The sequence below is a fragment of the Trichechus manatus genome, unplaced genomic scaffold (genome assembly GCF_000243295.1).
Source record: "Trichechus manatus latirostris isolate Lorelei unplaced genomic scaffold, TriManLat1.0 scaffold00003, whole genome shotgun sequence".
In the NCBI taxonomy this organism is placed as follows: domain Eukaryota; kingdom Metazoa; phylum Chordata; class Mammalia; order Sirenia; family Trichechidae; genus Trichechus; species Trichechus manatus.
In genome coordinates this window covers 17,281,561-17,305,221 of record NW_004443939.1, presented here as the reverse complement: position 1 = coordinate 17,305,221, position 23,661 = coordinate 17,281,561, and the positions used below count along the sequence as shown (strand labels likewise).

The 23,661-nt window shown below is 36.1% G+C and overlaps 1 protein-coding gene across 2 annotated transcripts in view; it reads right to left on the bottom strand.

Annotated features, from left to right (window-relative positions):
• LRRC7 (leucine rich repeat containing 7) overlaps window positions 1–23,661 on the bottom strand; it is a 348,184-nt gene that overhangs the window by 73,975 nt on the left and 250,548 nt on the right. Inside the window, exons 16-20 of one of the 2 annotated variants that reach the window (XM_023730981.1) lie at window positions 20,300–20,500; window positions 13,457–13,568; window positions 13,058–13,238; window positions 10,490–12,170; window positions 6,484–6,624 (exon numbers count right to left, since the gene is read on the bottom strand). In XM_023730981.1, coding sequence (XP_023586749.1) covers window positions 6,484–6,624; window positions 10,490–12,170; window positions 13,058–13,238; window positions 13,457–13,568; window positions 20,300–20,500 — 2,316 coding nt within the window. The remainder of the gene's footprint in view (window positions 1–6,483; window positions 6,625–10,489; window positions 12,171–13,057; window positions 13,239–13,456; window positions 13,569–20,299; window positions 20,501–23,661) is intronic. The other variant, XM_023730986.1, reaches the window with a different exon arrangement.

Genomic DNA, 23,661 nt, shown 5'->3' with positions numbered 1-23,661 from the left:
CTCTGTATATGCCTGTGTGTGTGCACAGGAATATGAGTGTGTGCATGCATGTATTATATGTGTGTCCACATGTGAGTGCATGTATGTGAACAGAATTCACACAGGTGAGTAAATGAATTTAGCTGATCATCCAGCAGCATTGCTCTTATTTGGTAATTGATACACAGGATTCTTGTGAAATTATACTTGTTGCATTTTGTTGGAGAAATTATATGAGAGTGGTATTGGAATTAAGGATTTTGCAAAGATGTTGGGATGCATTCCTTAAGAACTGAAGGATATTGTGCTTAGTAATTGGGACACAGTTTGCAAAGGGCATTGCTGTAGATTAAAAAAATGTACAAAAACATTTTCCCTAAAGTATTTCCAGTAAAATTATTGTAATATTCTTTTCTCAGCATATCTTTTGGAAAAGAATAGGTATTACAAATATAAAAATGCCAGGCTTGGATCTAAATAATTGTGATTTCATGAGCTTTAATCTGAAAGTGGTATTGTAATGTTCAAATCATTTTTAAACCAACATTTCACTATAATGTTGAGAAAGAATTCATATGAGTACTAACATTATTATTTTGGTGATTTTAGCCAAATTATGAAGATTTATGTGGATTTACAAGCTGAAGGCTTTTTTCATAATTAGAAAGGTAAGCGAATCCTTCTTGAGGGATAGGTAGCCAATAATAAATGTAGCAAAATCGATAGAAACTATAGACATGAGTTGCCCTGAGGTTTCCTATAGCTCTTGCTTTGCTTTCAGCAGGAAAAAAAAGGCATTAAGTAACTAACCCTTGACAGTGAGGTGAATAAACACATACCAAATGTTGGCACTATTTGATCTGGAGTTATAGGCATACATCCAGTAGGAAGTGATATTAGAAATTTAAAAATAGGTTAGTTGCAAACATTGCTGTCTAAATTTCTCTACCTCAAATGATAGTGTTGCTGGTATCAACTAATAAAACAGTTAGTGAGGCCATCTTCTCCCATGCAAAATTCCATGTAGACGTTACTAATACATATACTCCCATCATTTCAACCTCCCCTCCCTGGAAATTATGATTGATTTACAATAGTTTCCATTTCAATTGGCCAATAAGCAGTAGATACTATGGTATTATATATGGCAGTAGAAGTTAAAACAAAACAAAACAAAAAACCATCAAGTTCTCCAGTAAAGAAAAGGCCACACTATTCATATTGGCAGCCAGACACCTGCAGACAGGGACATAGAAAAGATCAGTGATTTCTTCCCCAACCCTGCTTGCCTCTGAGGCCACAGTCCCATGAATGATTAACTTGTGATTTTCTTGGATCCATAATCTTTCGCCTTTCACTGCTACGAAATATGCTTCTTGGTGATACTGAGTACTCAGGAAATGTAAGTGGATCACAAAGAACGCAAGGTAATCACTAGCCTTTACTGACCTCAGCTAAATAAGAGAGCACACGATACTTACGGCACGTAGGAAATGATTTGGGTCATGATATGTTATGGATTAGTTAATATACTCAACCTGTGTACCCTTTTTTCCATCCCATAATAGAAATTCTATCTTTCTGGACTGTTGTGAAAACATTGTGTGATAATAATGCATATGAAAGAGCTTTATCAACTATTAAGAATTATATTCTATGAAAATGTCAGGTTTTACAAACATTTGAGAAGGCACCAAGGTAGAGTAAGACAGTATGGGCTCGGTGCCAAGCAGATTGAGATTCAAATTCTATCACTGTGCTAAGAGCAGGGGTTACAACAGCAAAACAGTAAAAATACAGGTGAAGTCCTTGCCTTTGTGTGTCATCTGAGCTTCAGTTTCCTCATCTATACAATGGAGATAAATGCTTACTTGTGTGAAAGAATATATTTACAGTCCTCTTGGTATCAGGTACATAGTAGATTCTCTTTAAATTCTAGTCTTCATCCTCTTCTCTAAGGAAACATTTATTCATTCTACCATTAGTCTGCATAATAAAAATGGTAGCTTACACTGACATTTTAAGATATTATATTTCACTCTGATAACATAAAATTTCAAGACATAGCTATGCTCAGTTACAACAGACCACATCCAAAGAAGCACACAGAACCATTAATCACATCATAGAAAGTTGCCTTAAATGCTTTTTTGGAAAGGCAGTAAATAAATGAATACACGAATGAATGAATAAATAAAAATATTAATAACTTTATAATTTAATAGCTGATATTTATGTGTTAATAAATGGTCTGGTTATAACTACTGTTAAATCTAGGAAACAGAATAAGCATTAATAGATGAAAACATAAAATAAAATAAAATTTATTAAACTAATTTTGTGTATTTGTTGGCACTTGCCTAATATCTTAAAAGGGTTTCATAAAATTTTCATAAAAATGTAATTTACTATCTGCTTATAATACAGAAAACCTATACTTAGTTTGTAATTCATGAAAAATATATAATACTTGATCTGGCATGTAATAAGTATGAAAGAATTAGAAATATTCAAAACATAGCAAAATCTGGGAGATTCTTTCCTTTCACCCACATAAATATTCACTATATAAATACTTTATCAAGTGCAGAGTTCTTCAATCATCACTCACGAATAGTTATATACTTTATTTAGTTTATTGCAATTTTGTTTAATAGGGAATTGAGAAAAAATTAACTAGGTATATGTATTTGTTGTTAAGTGCCATCGAGTCATTTTTGACTCATAATGACTCCACGTGACGGAGCAGAACCGCCATATAGGGTTTTCTTGGCTGCAATCTTTATGCAAGCAGATCGCCAGTTATTTCTCCCGAGGAGCCACTGAGTGGGTTCAAACCACCAACCTTTTGGTTAGCAGCCTAGCTCTTAATCACTGCATCACCAGGGCTCCTAGATATGCATAGGTAACCCTAAAAACAAAAACAAATAATTTGCTGAGTCACCTCAGCTAGCACAAAAAGTGGGGAATGGGCAGATAAGAATCACAAAAGTCACTCCTTCTGGGTGGATAATTTACAAAAAGGCAGTCTATGTGGGGCAGAAGAAATACAAAAATGTGTTCTTCTCTTGGTTGCAGGAGGCATGGCTTGGCAAGCAGAGAGGTTGGAGATGGGGTCTGGATTTCAGCCCCCTGCTTGTTCCCCTGGGAAAGCACCATCTGCACAAATTTATGCTGCAACTCCATTCACAGTGCTTAACTTTTAATACTTGAAAATGTTAATTTAGATGCGTTAGCCAACTTCATTCATTCTTCCTAGGCCACCTTAGAGTCATTTGACACACACTTAACTAGAGATAGCTCGTACAACATTGAGGATTTTTATGAATAAAAGAGACAACTTCAGAATTTTCATGGATGAATGAACAGTTGTGACATTTGATTAAGAGCTCGGGCTGCTAACCAAAGAGTCGGAAGTTCAAATACACCAGCCGCTCCCTGGAAACCTGGTGGAGCAGGTCTACTCTGTCCTATAGGGTTGCTATGAGTTGGAATTAACTCGATGGCAAAGTTTTTTTTTTTTTTAAATATTTATTTACTTAAGATGTTTATAAATTGATCTTCCCCTATATTATACTGCAATTTTCACGGCTAAGGAACATGTAGGGGCTGCAAAGAAATCTTAAGTGACTGACAATAATTTATAGTATCTTATGTAGCAAGGCAAAAATGTTATAATAGATTGTTATGCATTTCCGAATCAAAGAAAAATGATCTTTGCTTATCTCCTCTCTTGGCCAGAAGGGTTCAGGAAAACTAAGCCTCAGTCATTGTTATGACCAGCAGAACTAAAAAAGGATAATCTGAGTGGTTGTATCATAAGAGCACATAACTTTAAAGTTTGGCAAATTAACCACACAAATGATCAGATCAAAGAAGCTCTACAGAAGAGACAAATCTGGACACAAAGGGGAAGGGACAGAGACTTAGACTGGAATCCAGAGGAGGATGGCAGAGCCTGGAGCTGTTCTGGGAGCTGGATGAGCACCCACCTCCTGCATCTGACAAGGTTTCTGCGGTGGTGGTGGGGCAGAAAAACAAAACAAAACAAAAACCATTGCCATCAAGTCGATTTCGACTCATAGGAAGTTGTCCCAAATGCCTTAACGCTTAAAGTTTATAGGCCTTAAACTGATTATAAAATCTTTTGGGGGTAACAGAGTATTGCCTGGCCTGTGTGCCTTTTTTCATCCCTTGCGTTCTCTCTTCTCCTTTTTTTGGTGTAAATAATAAAGTATTGATGGTAATTCATTGTGTGGTAGAGTCTTCCAATATTTGAATTATTCTTGGTCTGCAAATTAATGTAACTTCTAAAGATAATTCCTTCAGGTTATACGTATGCCCAACTGAGGATGGTTAATATGTCCCAAAATATTATAACTCTGCATTACTTCTGTTATAGATCATTCTTAGAGTTATGATGATAAACAATGAATCCATTCTCTAGGGTACCCCAAATGACATCAGAAAATTAATGCAACTTACAGAGGTGCCTAATTTATATCTGGAGAATAATTTAGATGCTGAGAAGCACTGTTTCAGTGTACGTTCAGACACTGGACACAGCTTTATTAATCTATAGACTGATGGGAAAATAGGGCTGACCATTAGGCAAAATACGGGACTCTCGATATGATATGATTTCAGAAAGTTCAGGCAGTAGCTTCCTTCATACCAAAATCTCTCTACTCTGCCCACTGAACTTTGAAATTTCATCAGTTTAGTTTAAGGATTTGATTTCTATTTAATTTCTAAGCCCACCATTACAGGCGTCTATTTAATTTACGATATCTCATCTATTCCTTTGTATAGATAAGTTTCAAGGCCTTTTTGAGAATTGGTTTTGTTAGGAAAGAGGTTGAGATGTCCTGGCCATCTGAAAGGACATGAAAAATGGATTCCATTGATGTGGGGATTCAGGCAAAAAGGGTCTTGCTGTCAGTGGTGTTCTGGAGCCCTCATACTGGCTCATAAGAGCTGCACATACACATCTCTTCCCAATTCTGGGTTCAGTGACCTTAAGTTGATAGCTTGATATTGGCCATAGTGGGAGTATTTATAACCACTGACAAAAACAAAAAACCCTACAAATCTGAGATTTGTTTTTTCTCTCCTGGAGAGAAAGTTTACTAGCACACCATTGGTCCTGTACCAGGAGACTGAGGACAGGAAACATAATATTCGAGGTTCTTAATTTAGTTCTTTTTTAAATTTTTTTAATTAAGTGATAATAGGTGATGAAAAAGCTGTGGGTATAAATATCTCTTTGATTTTATTACTCCACTCACAGTAGGAATCAAGCCGTTGAGATTTAGGGATTGTTATTAAGATGATTTGATAATAAAATGTGAATTTAAGGTCTTATGACCTTCATTTTGCTGGGATGGGAGTTTGTTTCATATATTCATTAACTTTATTAAGGAAGAAGTGTTTGGAATATACTGTCATTCTGTTATCCCTACTTTATACTCTTGCTTTCTTCATAATAATAATTTACTTAGCTAATGACTATATTAACATATAGTTATAATGACATATTGTGTGAAAATGACTCATTAGCCCTCACTAAAATAGAAATAACACAGAAGACATTTATCTATTCAAAAAGGTAAAATATGCATTCTTAATTTTGTCTGAATAAAACAAGCAGGAAGTTCTCTTTGATAATGGAAATGTTTCTTCTAACAGTATATTCTTTCAAATGCACCCATATTTTCATTTAAAACTATGTAAACTTGCTAGTTTTCCATTACCCTAGGAAAAGTAAGGACACCTGGTGGCGCAGTGGTTAAGTGCTCTGCTGCTAACCAACAGGTGGGCGGTTCAAATCTACCAGCCGCTCCTTGGATACCTATGGGGCAGTTCTACTCTGTCCTATAGGATCACTATGAGTTGGAATCGACTCGACGGCAATGGGTTATGGGAGGAATAATAACAGTTTGTTAGCTAAATCACAAACTTGTTCCTCACATTGCACTTTTGTGTAACATCTTCTACCAAAAAAAAAGGGGCAGAGGGAGCTGGAGAAGCATTTAGAAGTGCCAACTACTTACTTTCTGCTCTGATTTAGGATATTAAGCCTTTTCCAAAGGAACTAACTGAACTCCAATAATAACTTCCAGCTCTGTTCTCAGAATGCATCACAATGAGAAAATAGGGCTACCTCCAAAATAAATGAATAAATAAATAAACACAGAGAAAGATAAAAAAGACCAAAAGGAATAATAAGAAAGAAAAGAAAAAAAGAAACTTAACACAAAACAAAAAGCCATGTACCTGCTCAATCCAAAAAACAAAGCTGTTAAGCAGAAACCCGGTAATCAGTCTGGCTACAAATTCTCATTTAGCACCTAAGAGTTTGGGCTCTACATTACTTGCCCTGTGCTTTTTGGACTTGTGAGAGTCTATAAGCAGAGGCTGTATGTACAGCCTAAACACATTAAGTGAACAAACAACATTAACTGCTTTTGGAATGCTGACACATGTAGGGCAGTCCATACTTACTTTCTGAAGAGGTAGTTCTTGATGATCAAATTTAGACTTAGTCTGCAAGTTTAAAGTCATGCTTCTGCCTGCATGCATTGATGAAATACCTCCATAGGGCAGCATGCCAAGGTTAACTGTGTTGTGTTTGTAAGCAGCATTCTGAGTAGAGGAAATAATCATGTGACAGGATGTGAACACATGCTCCACAAACTGATTATTACATGAACATGTTTAAATTTATAACATTTAACTTTAAGCGGGCAAACAGTAACTTTCTTTTTTAAACATGCACTTGATCAGACAGAAGCATACAGTAAACAGTGTTAGTTATGCACATAATGAGTACCATCCAAAACTACAGAAAAGACAAAAAGCAAAGAAGGTACATCCTGTTTTACACTTGCGGCTAACTCAAAGGCATAAAAAATCTCTGTCTTACAAATCACGGTAGTAGTGACTTTGGACCAGCATTTTTCACCTGAGTAGAGTCTGTGAATTTATAAAATTCAAACAGTGAGAGTGTAATCAAATTGTATCAGCTGCAGGTGTCATGGGCTCTTTCACACTGTGAGATCATCACACTCAAAAGACAAATACTAGCCTCTAATTCTGCCTAAAGCTAATATATTGCAATGTTAAAGCCAAAAGCAGTCTCCTTTATTGCTCAGTCTACAGGCATAATTACGACAACTCAAACAGCAGGTCAAAAAAGTCATTCATTCAGTCTGACCATTGGCTTGATTGAATTTACTGATTTATTCAGTTAAACCTATCAAATGAGTTGTATGGGGACCCAAAAATTCTAATGTTTTGTTTCTTAAAAATTACATTTCTGGATTTCAAACTAGAGAAAATTCAAAATGATATTAAAGGAATTATCACATGTTGAATTAGACAACACTCTGGAGATAAGATGCATTGTGGCTATCCTTCAACAGGTACATCTCAGGTTATTCCAAGTGTCTGAAACTATTACATGATAGAAATCTTTTATTTCTGCTGAACTTCATTTAAAAATGGAACATTTTGGATGCCCTGTCAACAAATATCTAGTCCTCTCAATATAATCTTTACCTTCTACCTGCAATGGAAATGTAGTCATCAGCAACATTTAGACCCTTTAAGTAGTTCTCTTCTATTGGAAAAAAAAATCTACAGAAATTAACTTAATAATACACTTTTTTCTTAACTGGATATTATTGAATATTAACAGCAGGCAGCTCTTCTATTCTGAGGGCATTATTTGAGGAGTAATGATTTTTAGCATCAAGTTTCATTGAACTCAGCTGAAAGACTATTACACTTCTTACGGTGTGCTTGTCTACCAATCATATGTGTTACTGTTCACTGATTGTTTCATTCAGAGATTTTTCAAGGTCATTATACCACAATCGAAAAGGCCACAAAATATCTCAGTCAGTACTTGAATGATTCCTTAAGGTTTTAAAATTAGTCTAAGCTCTTGCTGCTCCTACGGAGAGTGGCAGTCTCAGACATAAGGGCTAACGTTTTAAATTCTTTCAACTACTGTGAGGCTCTGTAGTGGAAGGATGAGCCTTGTGGTTAAATTCAAGGAGAAAACAGGCATCTTTTTTGTAGGGTAGTACTTGGAACTGACTTTTCAAGGTAAACGCTGAGATCTTTCACCACTATTATGTTGGGCTGGTAAGCATACCCACTGTCTGGGCCACTAGGCAGTTCTCTTTTATGTTTCAAGTTCTCTTGTAGTTTCTAGTGTAACTAAGTTACTTTTCTGTTTGATTGCTGGGGTTCAGATGGCTTGACTAAACTTCACTGGGAAGCTCACCATGTCTCTGGTACAGTCTGGTTTTGGACAGAATGTTAATTGGCACAGCTATGTTAAAACTAGTTTTACATAATAAGCCTGTGCTTTAGTACCCTGAATTCATCTTGTTGAGTAGCTGGGACGTTTTAAGTAAGATGTAGTCTGAATAGCACAGTAACTCAATTTAGGTGAAGAAAGAAATATTTACTTGTAGAAAACAAGAGGGAGAGCTTCTAGGATCTGGTGGCTTGAAGCAATGCTCTAAATTTCTTGGAATTAAATGAGAAGCGATTGAATATACCTTGAAAACTGCTATATACATTGTTATTGAATGTACATTGAAAGACAGGTCCAAGGAATTATAAACAAAGGGAGTATGTGGGGACTAATAAAAAGGAATGGGAAATCATAGCAATGGGACATACACATGAATTCAGTTTTAGTGACCGGGGACAGGCAGGACATCCAGATGCAAATCCCCCTCCCCCGGCTCTATCTTCACTCCTTCCAAATTCTTGCTCCATCTAGGGAAGTCACCTACTTTCCAGTAGCTCTGATCAAAGAAGAGGAAGCATTTATCTGGGAAACCAGTAAATAAATGATGGTACAAATGTTTAGAATTTTGTCTTTTCTTTTCCGTTATTTGTTTTCACTCACTCCTCTGTTGCTTCAAATAACTAGTCATTGTACATATGCTCCCCAAAGCTTCTTATAACCTTTCTTGACTAGTTCATCTTACCCTGTTACGTATGGTCGTGTCTACACGAGGCCAGAGTTCCCAAACTGTACTGTATTATTTGGCCCCAAATATTTTCGCCCTCCAAGTTATCTGTCTACATGGAGGGTGTAACTTGAGGTAAGGCATGGTGACAACCGACCAGGTGTCTCCCACTGACAGCCAGTCATGAGGCTTTGATGAGGCTCCCTTCAATGGGACTGAGCACACCTATTTGAAACAGACATTCTGATGAAATATTTTGCAAGGCAGAACTGATTTCCACATTGAGAAACTAACACTCACACCCACATTAATTAATTCACCCTTTTTCTAAAAAAATTTGTTTTCTTGTCATGTAGACACGACCTACAAACAATAGAATTATTTAAAAAGAGTAAAACTGAAAACACAAAATTCAACATTAAGGAAATACATAATAAGTGCAGTGACTTGTGCTTTTTGCAGGACACCAAATAAAATAATAAAGTCACTGAGCGAAGCATTCTAATGGTATATTATTTCCCAGATCCCCAATCTACACTGAGCATTCAAACCTAGAAAACAAGAACAAAAGGCCCTATTTTCACAAAAAGGATCTTTACATTTCTAATGTCGATGCAGAATACACAAAGCCCTCTATACCAAATCCACAAAGAACACTGTATGATGAAGGTCAGTTGATAATAGTTTCTAGAAAATGACATGCCAGATTTCTCTTAGAGAGATCTGAACAGGCAACACAAAGTAATTCTATACTTTATATAATTCTTTCATCCTCCTATACTGTACATTGCATGCTTTATTGTGACTCAGTTTTTAACTGAACTGGGATTAATTTCCTTTTTCATGGCTATATACGCACTAGTGCATTGGTTTCTAGTCTTCATAAAGACATCATCTATTTTTGTTGTCTGTAGTATGATGTGAATTTAAATATTTCCTTCTATATAAAAAACAACATTCTAAATGGCAGGATTTTTATTAAATGAAATAATATGTAGGAGGGCATTCAATCTCTGCTTATTTTATTTTTCTGTTTCTTCCTGGGAAGATTATTGCTCATTAGAAGTAATAACTTTAGTAGTCCCATAACGGTAACTATGTGCAATTTTATAAAAAAATTAGGCTTGACTTTAATATAAGTGAGTCCATGCAGAACGGGGTGGAAATCAAACTCTTTTGGTCACTAGAGAACAGTTCTGTGTCCTATGAGAGGCATTTTGCCTTAATGGTGAGAAAGCAATTGAAGCACCGTCTCATACAATAGAGTTGAATTCTTTCTTACTAACAATGTTTAGGCTAGATTTGAGAAATAATTCACCTACAGGTTACGGATTCTCAGCATTAAGCAATATCCATGAAAAACTCTTAAGATCAATTTCCCCACAATATAAAGGTAAATAAAATGCTGATCATCTACTCATTCATGTAGTTCATGCTTCACTACATGTGCTTAGAGATGCCAATAAAGTTAAACTAAAGGCAGGAGAGAGATTCTTACAGAGAAATGCCAAACATACCCTGTCTAACCTTCTAGCTTCTATATGTCTAAGCAGCTGTTGTCTCCAGTCTGCAGGCATTTTACCACAGCTCTCCTCTCCCTTCATAGGAGTAGGCCTCGTCTTTATATCACTGTTATCTGATGGCTTGTCACCATAGTTACCCAAGTTATAGTCAGATGGTATTTTTTCCAAAAGAGCTGCCATTGTAGGCCTAGCTGAAACTGGCCTGGTTTGGGAGGCACCGTAACTCTCTGTACTGTAGCTTCTTGCAGACAATGGCCTCCTTTGGGTAAGGTTTTTAACTGGAAAACTTCCCGCCTGAGCTTTCACTTCTTGATATGAAGGGTGTTCATCTTCATACCTGCCATTCCTTTTCAGGAACTGGGACTCAGTCACTGTAACGCTGCTTTGGCGATCCAGACCTCCTCTATATGGAGGTCTGCTGTACCTATCACTCGGAGGCAGCTCGTGAGGTTCACTGACCCTTCTAAACATGGCCATTTCTGTGGAGCTCGCCAGGGAGTCAGCTCTTCTCAAGAAGCCCGCCCTGGAACCTTGGCTTGCAAACTGGGCATTTACCACAGCATCCTCATTAACAGATGGCTGAGAAAATGAAAACATTTGCTCCATGGGTGGGTATCCTCTGTAAGCTCTAGGACTAACCAAATCCTTGGCGATGTTTTTGCTGGGCTGTTGGACGTACTCAGAATTGTGTTGAAAAGGGGGTGGTATCCTCTTTTCGGCTGTAACTTCCACTGCTCCTGTAGGATTGAAGCTTTGGTCAAACTGATAGACTTTTTTTGTCATGGAAGCTTTTTGTTGTTGTGGCCCTTTACTACTGCCATAAGTGAGCATCTCATCATCCAGCATTGGGACTGACTGACTGCGAGACATACTGGACATACCATGCTCTGGTCCCAACATTTTATCTGGCCGCTCATGGCTTCCTAAGTGATCGCTCCCAGTAGCATAGTTTTCTAATGGTATATTATAAACCTTGTATGTACCAATGTCAATTTCATCAATACTCTGTGACTTTTTGAATTTATTGGACTTGATATCTTTCATTAGTGGGGAAAGCCTCTCTGTGCTTTTGCTAATTGAAATAACACCTTTAGAAGATTCTGGGCGGCAGTGGATTTGAGAAAAGACATTACTAAGACTCCTGTTGGGATTGGAATCATGATACTCCCATGGTACTCCTGGAGAAAAAGGACTAGGTATTTCAGTAGATTCTTTTATATGTTCTTTCCTTTCAGGCAATGGGCTGGTGGTGGGGGTTGTCTCTAATTTGGAAGGAAAAGCGGTCCTATCTTCAAAAGGACTAGGAGTTCTGGTCCAATTCTGCCAAGGATTGGAAGGAGGCACTTCTGTTTCTGGCGTGTGTCTGTGTGTAGACTGCTCAAGTTCCAGGGGAACACCAACAATCCTATCCTGCCTAATCAAAGGCCTGCGTCCATGAGAAGATGCGCTTCTAGATTTTGAACTTAAGAGAGGATTACTGTTGGCATTCTCGGCGGTTGTTTCCTCAGCCACGAACCCTGTGTTATCATAATGTGAGCCATCAGTCCAGTTGTCAGTGAAAGTGTCACTCATTGGCAGCCGTTCAGGACGCTGTGGTAGATTCCCGGGGGGAACAGCCTCCCGCTGGCTAAGTAATGGCTTTGAATCAAGAGGCTGTGGGAAAGACTGTGCAATCCTGTGAACACAATGGGAAGAGGAAATACAAAAATGAGGAAGAGTTGGTTCTTTCTAAGAAAGAGAATAAGTAACAAAGAATGCCCCATCCTTTGTTTAACTTTTCATTCATCCACACCTCACTTATGATTAAGACAGTATCATTTCACGTCCAAAAAAAAAAAAATCCACTTCTTTAACCTGCTCTACCTTTTATTGCTTCTAGTAATCATCACCTTCTAACATATTCCTGCTTTACCATTTATTAATCAGGTTACCTTGAGCAATTCAGTGCACCTCTCTGGACCTTTTGTAATTCATCAGTAAAATGAAGGTAATCGATAATTAATAATAGGAATTAGTGCTAACTCCCATCTAGCACTAACATTTATGAATGTGACTGTAACTTATTTGTTGAAATAATAATTTAAAAATAAAATATTCTTATAACACCTAATATAAAGGTATAGGAATTTTGTTTTAGCCAAAAACAAAATAAAACATCAAAATATAAACACAAAAAAGCGAACCAAATAGCTGCACAAGCACAGAGATGTAAATATAATTAAGGGCTTCACTTATATCTTTTTTTTTCTCATAAATAAATGTGCCTCATAAATGTTAGTAAACAAATTCTTTCATTAAATTTTTTTTTTTGTCCTGACTATAATGTCATCGTGTTAATCTCCTACCATCTCTCTCTTAAACGAAGGCCTTGCCCTTAAAATGGAAGCTCTTGGAAGTCCTAGGTGGACTACATTTGCTTACCTGCCCCTTTTGTCTTCTCTGCCACTCACGTGCTGAATACAATTCCAACAGAAAGAAGTTTCTGTTTTTTAGAAGTTTCTGTTTTTTAAAAGTTTCTGAGAATAAACATTGGGAACAGAAAAAAGGGAATGCTAAACACACCTGTTACCCCACAAAGAGTTATGTACTGCATCTTTAGCTGTTGTCTGCAAGGACCCCATTTTAACCCTGGTGTTAGAGGATCCTGAGGAAGCCTGGGAAGGTGAATAGTCTGAGTAAGTGCCTGAGGAAACACTGTTATTCAGACAGTGAGTTTTGTCAACTTCAGACTCATCTGTTGATTCTGAAATTTAAAGAGGAAAAATGTTACAATGCTGTGAACATTAACAATTACAAATACAGAAAAGCTGCTATGAAAAACAGTTAGCATCCTGATTAATGTTAGAAACACGTACTTGTAACATATTTTTCATAGACTATAGAGTTTCATAATTAATAACTGATGATCCGTCATGCACATGCATTGTCAGCGTATTTCCCACATTGGGGTCACAACGTTACCTTTTTTGTCCTTCCCTAGCAGAACAAGTTTGGGTGGGTACAGAGGGGTCTCAGCTAATGAAGGGTGAAGTTCCCCAATCCTCATTTCATTAGCTGGATGAACAAAAGAATCCTGAGAGATATAATAATATAGGACAAGGAAAGTAAACATTCAAACAATGGTTAACCAAGATGGCAATATCTTTATTTGGCTTAGATTCAAATATGGGAATCTAGGATTTATTCACTGTGGGGCAGTAGGAGAAATGAACCATATGTATGTCTGAGGTAAGCACTAAAGTGTTTTATTTTTTCCTAAACTGAGTGAGTCCATTTATTCATCAGACATTTGTTGAACGCTGTGAATATGCCTGGCACTGTGCAAAGAACTGTGGAGTTTCCAAGGAAAGACAAAATGTGGCCCCTGCCCTCTGGGAGCTTATAATCTAGTTAGGAAGATGAGCTACAACTCATTATAACACAGGACTGAATTATGATAAGCTAAATAATGGGTATATGATACATATCATATATATGTATGAGTTCTAAGGGATGAACTGTGTAAGAGTTTGAAGATGAAAGCATATCACTAACGAATAAGGTTTTTTTTTTTTTTTTTGCCTCACCAGTTACATTAATGTACTGTTGGGTCCTTTAACTCCTATTCTTTCCGCCATTTTTCCTCTTAATTCCTGCTGTTTTCCAAGCGACTGCCTTAATTTTCTAATTCTACTATGCCTTCTTCCTAAGATTCCTAGTCTTTCTCATGACCATCTAGACCACTACATTTTCATTCTACATCAATTCACTGAAATTAAGGAGTAACACTGGTATAAGAATATAACCTCATAATGAGAAATGAACACATTAAATAAAATACATGCATTTTAAACTTCTTTAACTCAGACTCTTATTCTCAGTTAACCATGTAGTGGGAATACATTAAGGAAGGCAAAATACCAAATTCTTACCTTCTTCTAGACACGATAATGCCCATGACTAAGTAGTGATGTAAATTTATGCATGGAAACTATCTTTATGTCATTTTCTTCTAAAAAATTAGCTAATCTGAATTCAAAGAAAAATTTTCAATTGTTTTTTCAGTCTTTTTATTCATTAGTATTTGGTTGGTTTGAAACATTGGTGTAACACTATTATAAATATTTTGCTTAAATCAAAAGTAGAAAAAGAATATGCTTGAGGGAAAAATATTATAAATTAAACAAGTCTTGCTTTAAAACTAATTGGCTAGTGTAATTATGAGACAGAAACTCTTACTATAAATTATATATGTTGCCAGAGTCCCCCATAGTAAGTTGCTCAGGTCTTTGGGTATTGCATAGAAACATTCATTGCTTTAACTCTTGGCTTCAGTTCTGTCTTTTGGTTTGCTTTTAGTTAGGTTTGTATGGGAATATTTGTGCATGAATAACCAGGTATACAGTACCTGATGGAGCCCTGGTGGCATGATGGTTAAGAGCTGAGCTGCTAATCAAAAGGATGGCAGTTCAAATCCACAGCTGCTCCTTGGAAACCCTATGGGGGCAGTTCTACTCTGTCCTATAGGGTTGCTGTGAGTTGGAATCTACTCGACGGCAATGGGTTTAGTTGGTTTTGGTATAGTACTTGATATTTATTAATTAAAAAAAATTTCAACGTAAGAAAACTAAAAGATCATCTAGTCCAACCCTTTTATTTTGTGGAGGAGGAATCTGAGACTCAGCAAGATCCAGAGTCACACAGATAATTAGGCAAAGATCCAGCATAAGGGCAGGAATCTCTTGGCTTCCAGTCCAGTTATTTTCCCTTAAATTGCGATGACTCGTGGAGAAGTTAGCTGTGAGCACACTGTTGTTGACAGTTGCCGTTGAGTCGATTTCAACTCCTGGCGACCCATGTATATCAGAGTAGAATTGTGCTCTATAGGGTTTTCAAGGCTGTGACTTTTGGAAGCAGATCACCAGGCCTATCTTTCAAGGTGCCTCTGGATTGGTTTAAACTACTAACCTGTCAGCTAGTAGTCGAGAGCTTAACCATTTGTACCATGCAGGGATTTCAAATGTAGTATCAAATTTGAAGAGGGATAGGAAAGAAGGAATAAGGAAAACTTTGGAGATGAAGAAAATTTGTATTTTTACGGATCTTGAAAATTATTTGAAAGGTTTATTAGCATAAGAAATTTATCATGATAAAATTTTAAGGTGATTGAATAGAGAATAAAAAGACTTACATACCTTTGGAGAAATGTATAAGTAGAAGTGGAATCAAATTTGAGAAACAGTAACATGAAAGGTATAAAATACGTTAAGTAACACGTGTCAAAATTTTTTCAATTACTAGATGTTACATTTATATTCTAAGATCCTTGGGTGGCACAAATGGTTTGTCCTTGTCTGCTTGCCTAACTGTTGGTTTGAACTCACTGAGCAGTACCACAGAGGAAAGGGCCTGACAATCTGTTCTGTTAAGAAAATCCTATGGAGCAGTTCTACTTGGTAACACATGGGGTCGCCATGAGTCAGAATCAACTTGATGACAACTAACAACAACACCATATTTATATTCTACTCCTGCTTTACCATTTACTAATCAGGTTCCCTTGAGCAATTCAGTGTACCTCTCGGGACCTTGTTCATGTCATCAGCAAAATGAAGGTAATAGATAATAATAGGAATTAGTGATAATTATAACATTTATGAATCTATCTGTAACTTATTTGTTGAAATAATAATTTAAAAATGAAAAATTCTTATGACACCTAATACAGAGGTATAAGAATTTTGTTTTAGCCAGAAATGAAAACAAAGAGACAACAACAAAAAATAGAAACACACACAAAAAAATAGTTGCATAAGCACAGAGATGTGAATAGAATTAAAGATTTCACTTTTTTTCCCCCTTGTTTGGCACATTCAGTACTCAAGTTACCTGTTTGTACTGATTAAATTTTCAAATTTGCATCGCAAATTGTTGCTGGAGCTCTGCATGGTAGTTATGGTCTGATTCGGGTTCAAGTTCTGGTTCTGCTCAAGAACTTCTGATCTGAATCAAAAGAACTTGAGTGACCAGGAAGAGAGAACGATATCAGCTAATCATGAACTTGCATCTCTTCTCTAGACTTCTGTGGCCCTCCACGTAGAAGAATGACACTACAGAAGTGACAATGATGGATTTGCACTAATCCCAGTGGGCTCTTTTATCTTTATGAGCAAATAATATTGATGATGATGACAGTAATGATAATGAAGATGATGATAGTCATCAGTTATGGAAAATCTGTTACATGTCTGCAACTGTGCTACTATGCTAAACACTTTATCTATATTGTCCCATTCAATTACTTAAAAGATAACCTGTGAGAAGGTTATTACTATAATCATCTCCGTTTTACAGATAAGGAAATGGAGGCTCAGAGAGGTAAGTAAAGTCATAATTTTAAGTTAGAAACTTAATAAATGGTGGCGCCAGGATCTATCTTACTTGAAGGTCTGGTATGTGATACTGTGTATGCTATGTTGTTTACCCTAAGCAAAACTCATTTCTCAAACACAGGACAGTTAGCTTTGTTTTGTGAATCTCATTTGAGAAATGAGTTTTTCTTAGGGTAGACAATATAGCATACACAGTACTGCATATCAGAACTTCGAGTTAGACTTTGACTCCGTACAGTTTTTAGAGAGGCTGGAGGAATCAAGCTCCTGTTGGAAACGTGGGTGACATTTTTGGGACTACTTCTATTGGTGAAAACAGAGGAAATTATTGAGAGGGAATGAAGTTTAGTGGAGGTCCTATTATAAGCACATTGAACCTTAAGTCTCCTAACAAAGGGAAAAGTGAACATTTATGCCATTTATGAACATGGTGGATATAGTGAGCAGGTACACAAAAAAGCAGTGAGAAGCTTTTTGTAATGGAAGGTAATGATTCGCAGAAGGCTTAAAGGAGAACATGACAGAAATGTGCACATCACTCTTGTGGAAGGGGAGGGAATTATTCACTGTAGCCTTACTCTGTGACAAGAACAGTGCTTGGAGCTGTTTATAAACACATGTTTTCATTTCATTTCACCTGCACAGTAACTCTGAAAGAGTGCGATTATTATCTATACCTTTAATGATATAGAAATGAAGGCTCAGAAAGGTTTAAGTGGCTTGCCAAGGCCATACGATTAGCAATAAGGTAGAGACAAGATTTGAATTCATGTCTGCTAGACTTCAAAGCCCTTCTCCTTGGTTATCAGACTGTGCTCTGAGGCACACAGAGGTGCCATTGCTAATTCACAGGGACACCATGGGATATTGGAAACAAAGCAATATTGACATCAGTCAGAAACTGTGTGAAACACTAGCTTGAGGAAGTTCTCTGTGTCAATATTATGTCCTATCACACTTCTTTTGATGATATGATAGCTTTGTGATGCTGGGTTGGGTGGCTGCTGTGATCAGAAAGCAAGTGCCACTTGAAAACCAGTATGAAACAGAAATTAGAGTTGTGGTGTCCACTATGATTCCAAGTTTTGAGAAGGTGGTTGGTATCCAGCAGGTGCACACATTCCATTAATAAGTAGTTGTGGCTATTTAAGAATGAAATAAAAATATGTATTTTTTAATTTATCTGTATTATTTTTTTCAAATGACTACAAAGCAGGACATAAATGTTGACTAAGTTGTTTGTACCTAGCTATTTAATAAAGCTAAATGGCATCTGGAGCACTGTGACAATTTTACTGAGACACTTATTGCTGTCAAGTCAATTCCGACTCATAGCGACATTTAGGACAGGGAGGAACTACCCCATAGGGTTTCCAAGGCTGTAATCTTTATGGAAACAGATTGCCACATTTTTCTCCCGTGGAGTGGCTGATAGGTTCAAACTGCTGACCTTTCGGTTAGCAACTGAGCACTTAACCACTGTGCCACCAGGGCTCCCTCTGAGACACTAAGGGCACTCATATACTGCAAAAGTGTAGAAACTTCTAACCTTTACTCATTTTATGTCTGAGCTGTATTGTACCATCCTCCCTCCCTTCATTCCTTACTCCACAATATTCCCCAACTTAATTTTTTACCTTTACTCATTATATTAATGTATCAAAATACATTAATGTATTAATATACGTAATATAAATGTATTAGGTTGAATAAGAAGGATTTCACTTTAGTGGCCATATGGTGAATTGTTATGTTAGAGTACATGTTATTGAATACAGAGGTGATAAAATGTGGATTGGTAAGGCAGCCAATAATCTACTAATCATTAGTTCAACAAAAAATAAGAGAAATTGTTCTTGCCTTCAGTGAACTCCTAACTGATGGAGAGACAGACACTGTCTGTCAGGTGGATTCTGACTCATAGCCACACTACAGGACAGAGGAAGACTGCCCCATAGGGTTTCCAAGGCTGTAATATTTATGGAAGCAGACTGCCACCTCTTTCTCCCAAGGAGTCACTGGTGAATCACCAACCTATTGGTTAGCAGCTGAGCACTTAGCCACTGGGCCACCAGGGCTCTTAAACATGAAACATAAATATAAAGTGTATATGTGTGTATTAAGTGTGTATTTGCTAAATGTTGATTCTTTCCCTTCTTATACTGTTGCAATATCTTAAGAGATAAAAGAAAAGCCTAATGCTTTGCTAGAACATATCAGTAATATTCTGGAAACAAAAAGGTACAATGATACTAATTTTATAAGGAGAAAGAAAAAAAGCAATGGATATCAACATTTACTTAGCAAATGTTCTTCCCTAGCTATCCAGCTGTATTCCCCTCTTCTGGGGAAGGCTGATACCTCCAACTGGCTGATGTACACACCATACTTATTTTTGCTCAAGCTCCTCCCTTGCTTCATATAACTGTTTTTAACTGGTTGTCAATGATTGCTTATTTCTCCATTTTCTTACAGCATTGTATTCTCCATCACACAAACAAGTACGTGATCATACTTTCTATAATCTGTCCTCTAATCACTCCATGTGGGTTAGCCTTAGGTTTGTCTGTCCAGCTAGACTCTAAATTGGGGGTTATGCACACATTTTATATTTCTCTTCTTTCTCTCACAGTGTTTAGCACAGTGTTAAATATACAGTTGGTATTTAATAAATGCAACTAATTGATGCTTTGAAATGCAGATTTGTAAAAGATTTTTGCCAATCTGGAGTTTTGAGAAGTAGGTATATCAATTTCTAGACTACTCATAACAATTATGTTTCTAATGAAGATAAAAGAAGGTGATAACTAAGTCAGCTGAAGAGTTGATGAGATAGTACAGAGATGGCATAAATATAGTTGAATTCTTTTCAGACCATATAAATTGAAAAGGATACATTTCTAGCTTATTGGAAGATATAGGATTCAAGCTTCATGTGACAAGATTCCATAAAGCTAAATTTTAAAATTATCTCCCCCTTTTTTGTTGTTAATAGTAGTATTTCCTATAAAAGTTGTACAAATGCAAAAAAATATTAAAAAATCACTCTGAATATTATCAGGATGAAGAATAATAGAAAATATTCATTTAGTCTTTTCTAGTGACTCATACAATACAAGTTTGGGGTAGCCAAAAGAATGTCACTAAAATGAGATAATTCACTACTGGTCAGGCCTAGCTGGGTAAGCAAACTATTCCTTGTGTGTGTATTGGAACTTTTGGAGCTGTATTGATGATTTTAGGCCAAGAGGGTGTCATTTATCTGTGATTTATCAAATGGAACCTTCATAGCTTGAAAGAGAAATTATTATTTATATTTTAGGAAAAATGTACTTATCAAGGAAGATCTATTCCATTAAAAAAAAGTAATAAAGCATTTAGTAATTCCAAAAAATCCAAACCACTCTGGCAATTACCAATAACCTTGAAATACCTCCACTGTAATTTCCTTTGGGGCTACCGGCCACTTGTGTTCATATTTTTCTTTCACAGTTTGCTCCGTGTTAGCAGTTGGATTTGAATTCTCAACACGCACTCCATGGCTTGGCTTACCCACCAGATTTTGAACAGATTTTACCATATTCTTTAAATCCTCTGGGTAAGGAGTTGGATATCGTTTTAGGTTTATTTCAACCTAGAAGTTTATAAAAAGAAATTTAACGTAAAAATACCTTCAGCAAGCACGTTCACAAAACTACTCCATTTTATGTGCAGTAGTATAACCAAATGCAATATAGTGAGTGTTGAGCTGTTTGAGAAACTGTGCTAGAACACATTGTGTTCTCACATTCACCCTTAATGGGACTTCTCCTGACCTCTCCCTGCCCTTGTAGATTATAAATTATTTTTGGATTAGACCTACCCTGTGGATGACTGAAATAGCAAGAACTTAAATGACTTGTAAACTCTGAAAAATTTAATCATGTTACTATCAGCTGCTTTCATGCTTTCGAGGCTGTTCCCTTACCTACCTTAATTATTTGTGAGCAATAATTTTAATGTTGAGAATATCTTTGGAGTATTGATGTAGGTGATGGGAGGAGACCCCAGAAGATTTACAAGTAGAGGTGTCACGTATAAGAAAATGAGAAGTAGACGTTATCTGCTTTTCCAGTATGCATCGGCTGTATGTTAATTAGCATGTTACATCAAAAGGTAGGGTAGCTAATTCTTGTTAATATCTAAGAAAAAATGTTTCAGGGGTGACTTTTATAGTTTATTTTTACCCTAATAAAATAACATGATTCTTAGGTAATATCTTACACTAAAAAGAAAAGGTTGAGACAATTTTCTAAGATATTCTAGGTAAACATGTAAATTTTGTCTTATATTTATCCAGATATTTTATTTTTATTCTCAAATTCATTTTTGAGTTATCAATCTGACTTTAAGGAACATACATTAACGGCTCTTCTGAGCAGTTAATTTGTGAGGGGGATAGACTCTCCTGCCATCAGAGCGCTTATTATGATATACTTAGAATAAATATAAATTGTCCATACTGACCAAAAGAGAATGGAAGAAAAAATAAAGTGCAGATTTACTTGGCCTAGCTTGTTCCAAATCATGACTTTTTGCATCTGAGTAGAATCAACTTTACAAAATGGAATGGTTTATGTGATTGTGGTATGTGTGCGTGTGTACGTGTGCGCGCACCTGTGTCTGTGAGGTGGAGGAGGAGAGAAGGTAGAAGAGAAGCCGAAAAGGGAAGAGGAAGAGTAGAAAAGAGACAGAAAAAGAGAAAAAGGGATGGGCACACACATACCCACCCACACACACCCATGTAATTCATGGGATGTAAGAAACTATGATAGCGGGGTAGATCTGAGTGTTACGAATACGAATCCAAATACTTTTGCTCATCTGCAGTTTTAGCATATCCGCCAACCGTGTTATTCTAGTATTTTATCTCCCTTGTGGTTCATTTTCCTTATCTGTCAAATACTGGGATTGGACTTTGCTAGATGATTTCTAACATTCCTTTCAGTACTAAAAATATGGAATTATTTTTCCAACAAATATTTGGAAAGATGAACAACCAGATAATTTTGTTAGATTAAGTGTTGTTTAAATTTAGTTTAATTACTTCAACACTACAAGATAAATAAGGATAGAATTAATAATGTATAGAATATATAGAAATAAAGCTACAAAAATCTAACCCAAGAAAAAGTTAGACTTTCAGAAAAAAAGTATAAGTTGTTGTTAGCATATAATATAGAAATATCCCAGGGTATTTAATGCATAATAAATAAACATAGAAAGAGTGATATCCGTGCTAGACAAAGTCCACTGAGATGCATGCATTCTTGTATCTGCTGTTTAAATTGGTATTTGAAATATTATTCTCAAATTAAATCTAATTTTAAAATTACATCATTGATATCAAAGGATTAAACGTCAAAAAACTACATTTTATAAAAATGTAAATTGTAGAACGGTAAGACTAACATATCAATTAAGAAGTTTTTTTTAATAACCAGTGGTATATGAATGAAAAATAATTTTCAAGTAACAAAATAAAGTAAAATTCTATGCACCTTAAAAATCCTTAACACTAAAATTACCCTTCTAAATCAAAAGCAAAAAACAAACAAACAAAAAAAGTGAAGTGTTTGTCATTAATTGAATTAAACAATTCACTGACTAATGTAATCTATTTTTTGTAGATGCTAGGTCCCATCTAACATAATTAGATGACTATTTACTGATGACCAAGGAATCAGTATTTTCTGGTCATTTTTATAAGCAAATTGATGTAGCATTTTGGTCACATCAACAGAATATGTTTGAGTATTTTATCTCTGTAAAAATATTTAAATCTAGAAACAGAGGTGGATTAACTATGAAACTGATGAAGCTTAAACTTTAGGGTCTGACCCATTCCAAAGCTCCATGAGGGACTTGACTTGTGTATCATATGGTCATTTTATATTCTTTTCCTTAAAGAGGCCCCTCTCTCTCAAATTCTGTAAGCTTTGGGTCTCATAAAAATCGGATCTCTTCTACCTAGAAAATAAGCTCCTGGCTTCCCACTTACTAGTCTATTAGTGGAATTTACTGGACTTGGAGTCAGAAGACCTTAATTTAAGCCACAAATTTACCCTCAACTAGTTATCAGTCACTAATATTAGAACCAGTCTGTGCAGTTTTTACTCCAGCAAAATGGGAATGATAATATCTCTCCCCCATACTTCGGTTAACTTAGAAATAAAATGAGATAATAATGTGAAAGTCCTTTGAAAATTTTTAAGTTTTATGCAGAGATTAGATTCTGTTTTTAATATCAGATTTTATGTGTTTATTTTTAAATCAGGATTTCTTTGGCAATCTAGATTCCACTGCATATATCTAACCATAACAATTGCAACTGTCTGGATTTTTTCTTTCCAGATTGTATGCAGCCATAGTTATCATTTATTCAGCATCTGCTATGCGCCAGACACCTTGCTAAATGCTCTATAGCGTTTAAATTTCACAACCCTATGCAGCAGCTATTTTGTTCTCCTTTCACAGAAAGAAAACTGAGGTTCAGACAGTGTAAATTAGCTGTGCAAGGTCACGCAGATAGCAGGTAGCAATGTCAAGATTCAAACCCAGGTCTTTCTGACTCCAAAGTTTATGATTTACAAGTGTTGCTTAGCTCAGAACTATTCCTGTTATACGTGCAGCACATATTTGTCTAATCTTGTGGAAGAAATACTGTAAGTCTAATGTATATTTTCTGGAGTTCAATAACAAGTTAATTGTAATTAAAAAAATATTAAGCTAAGTAACAATATTTTATAATTTCTT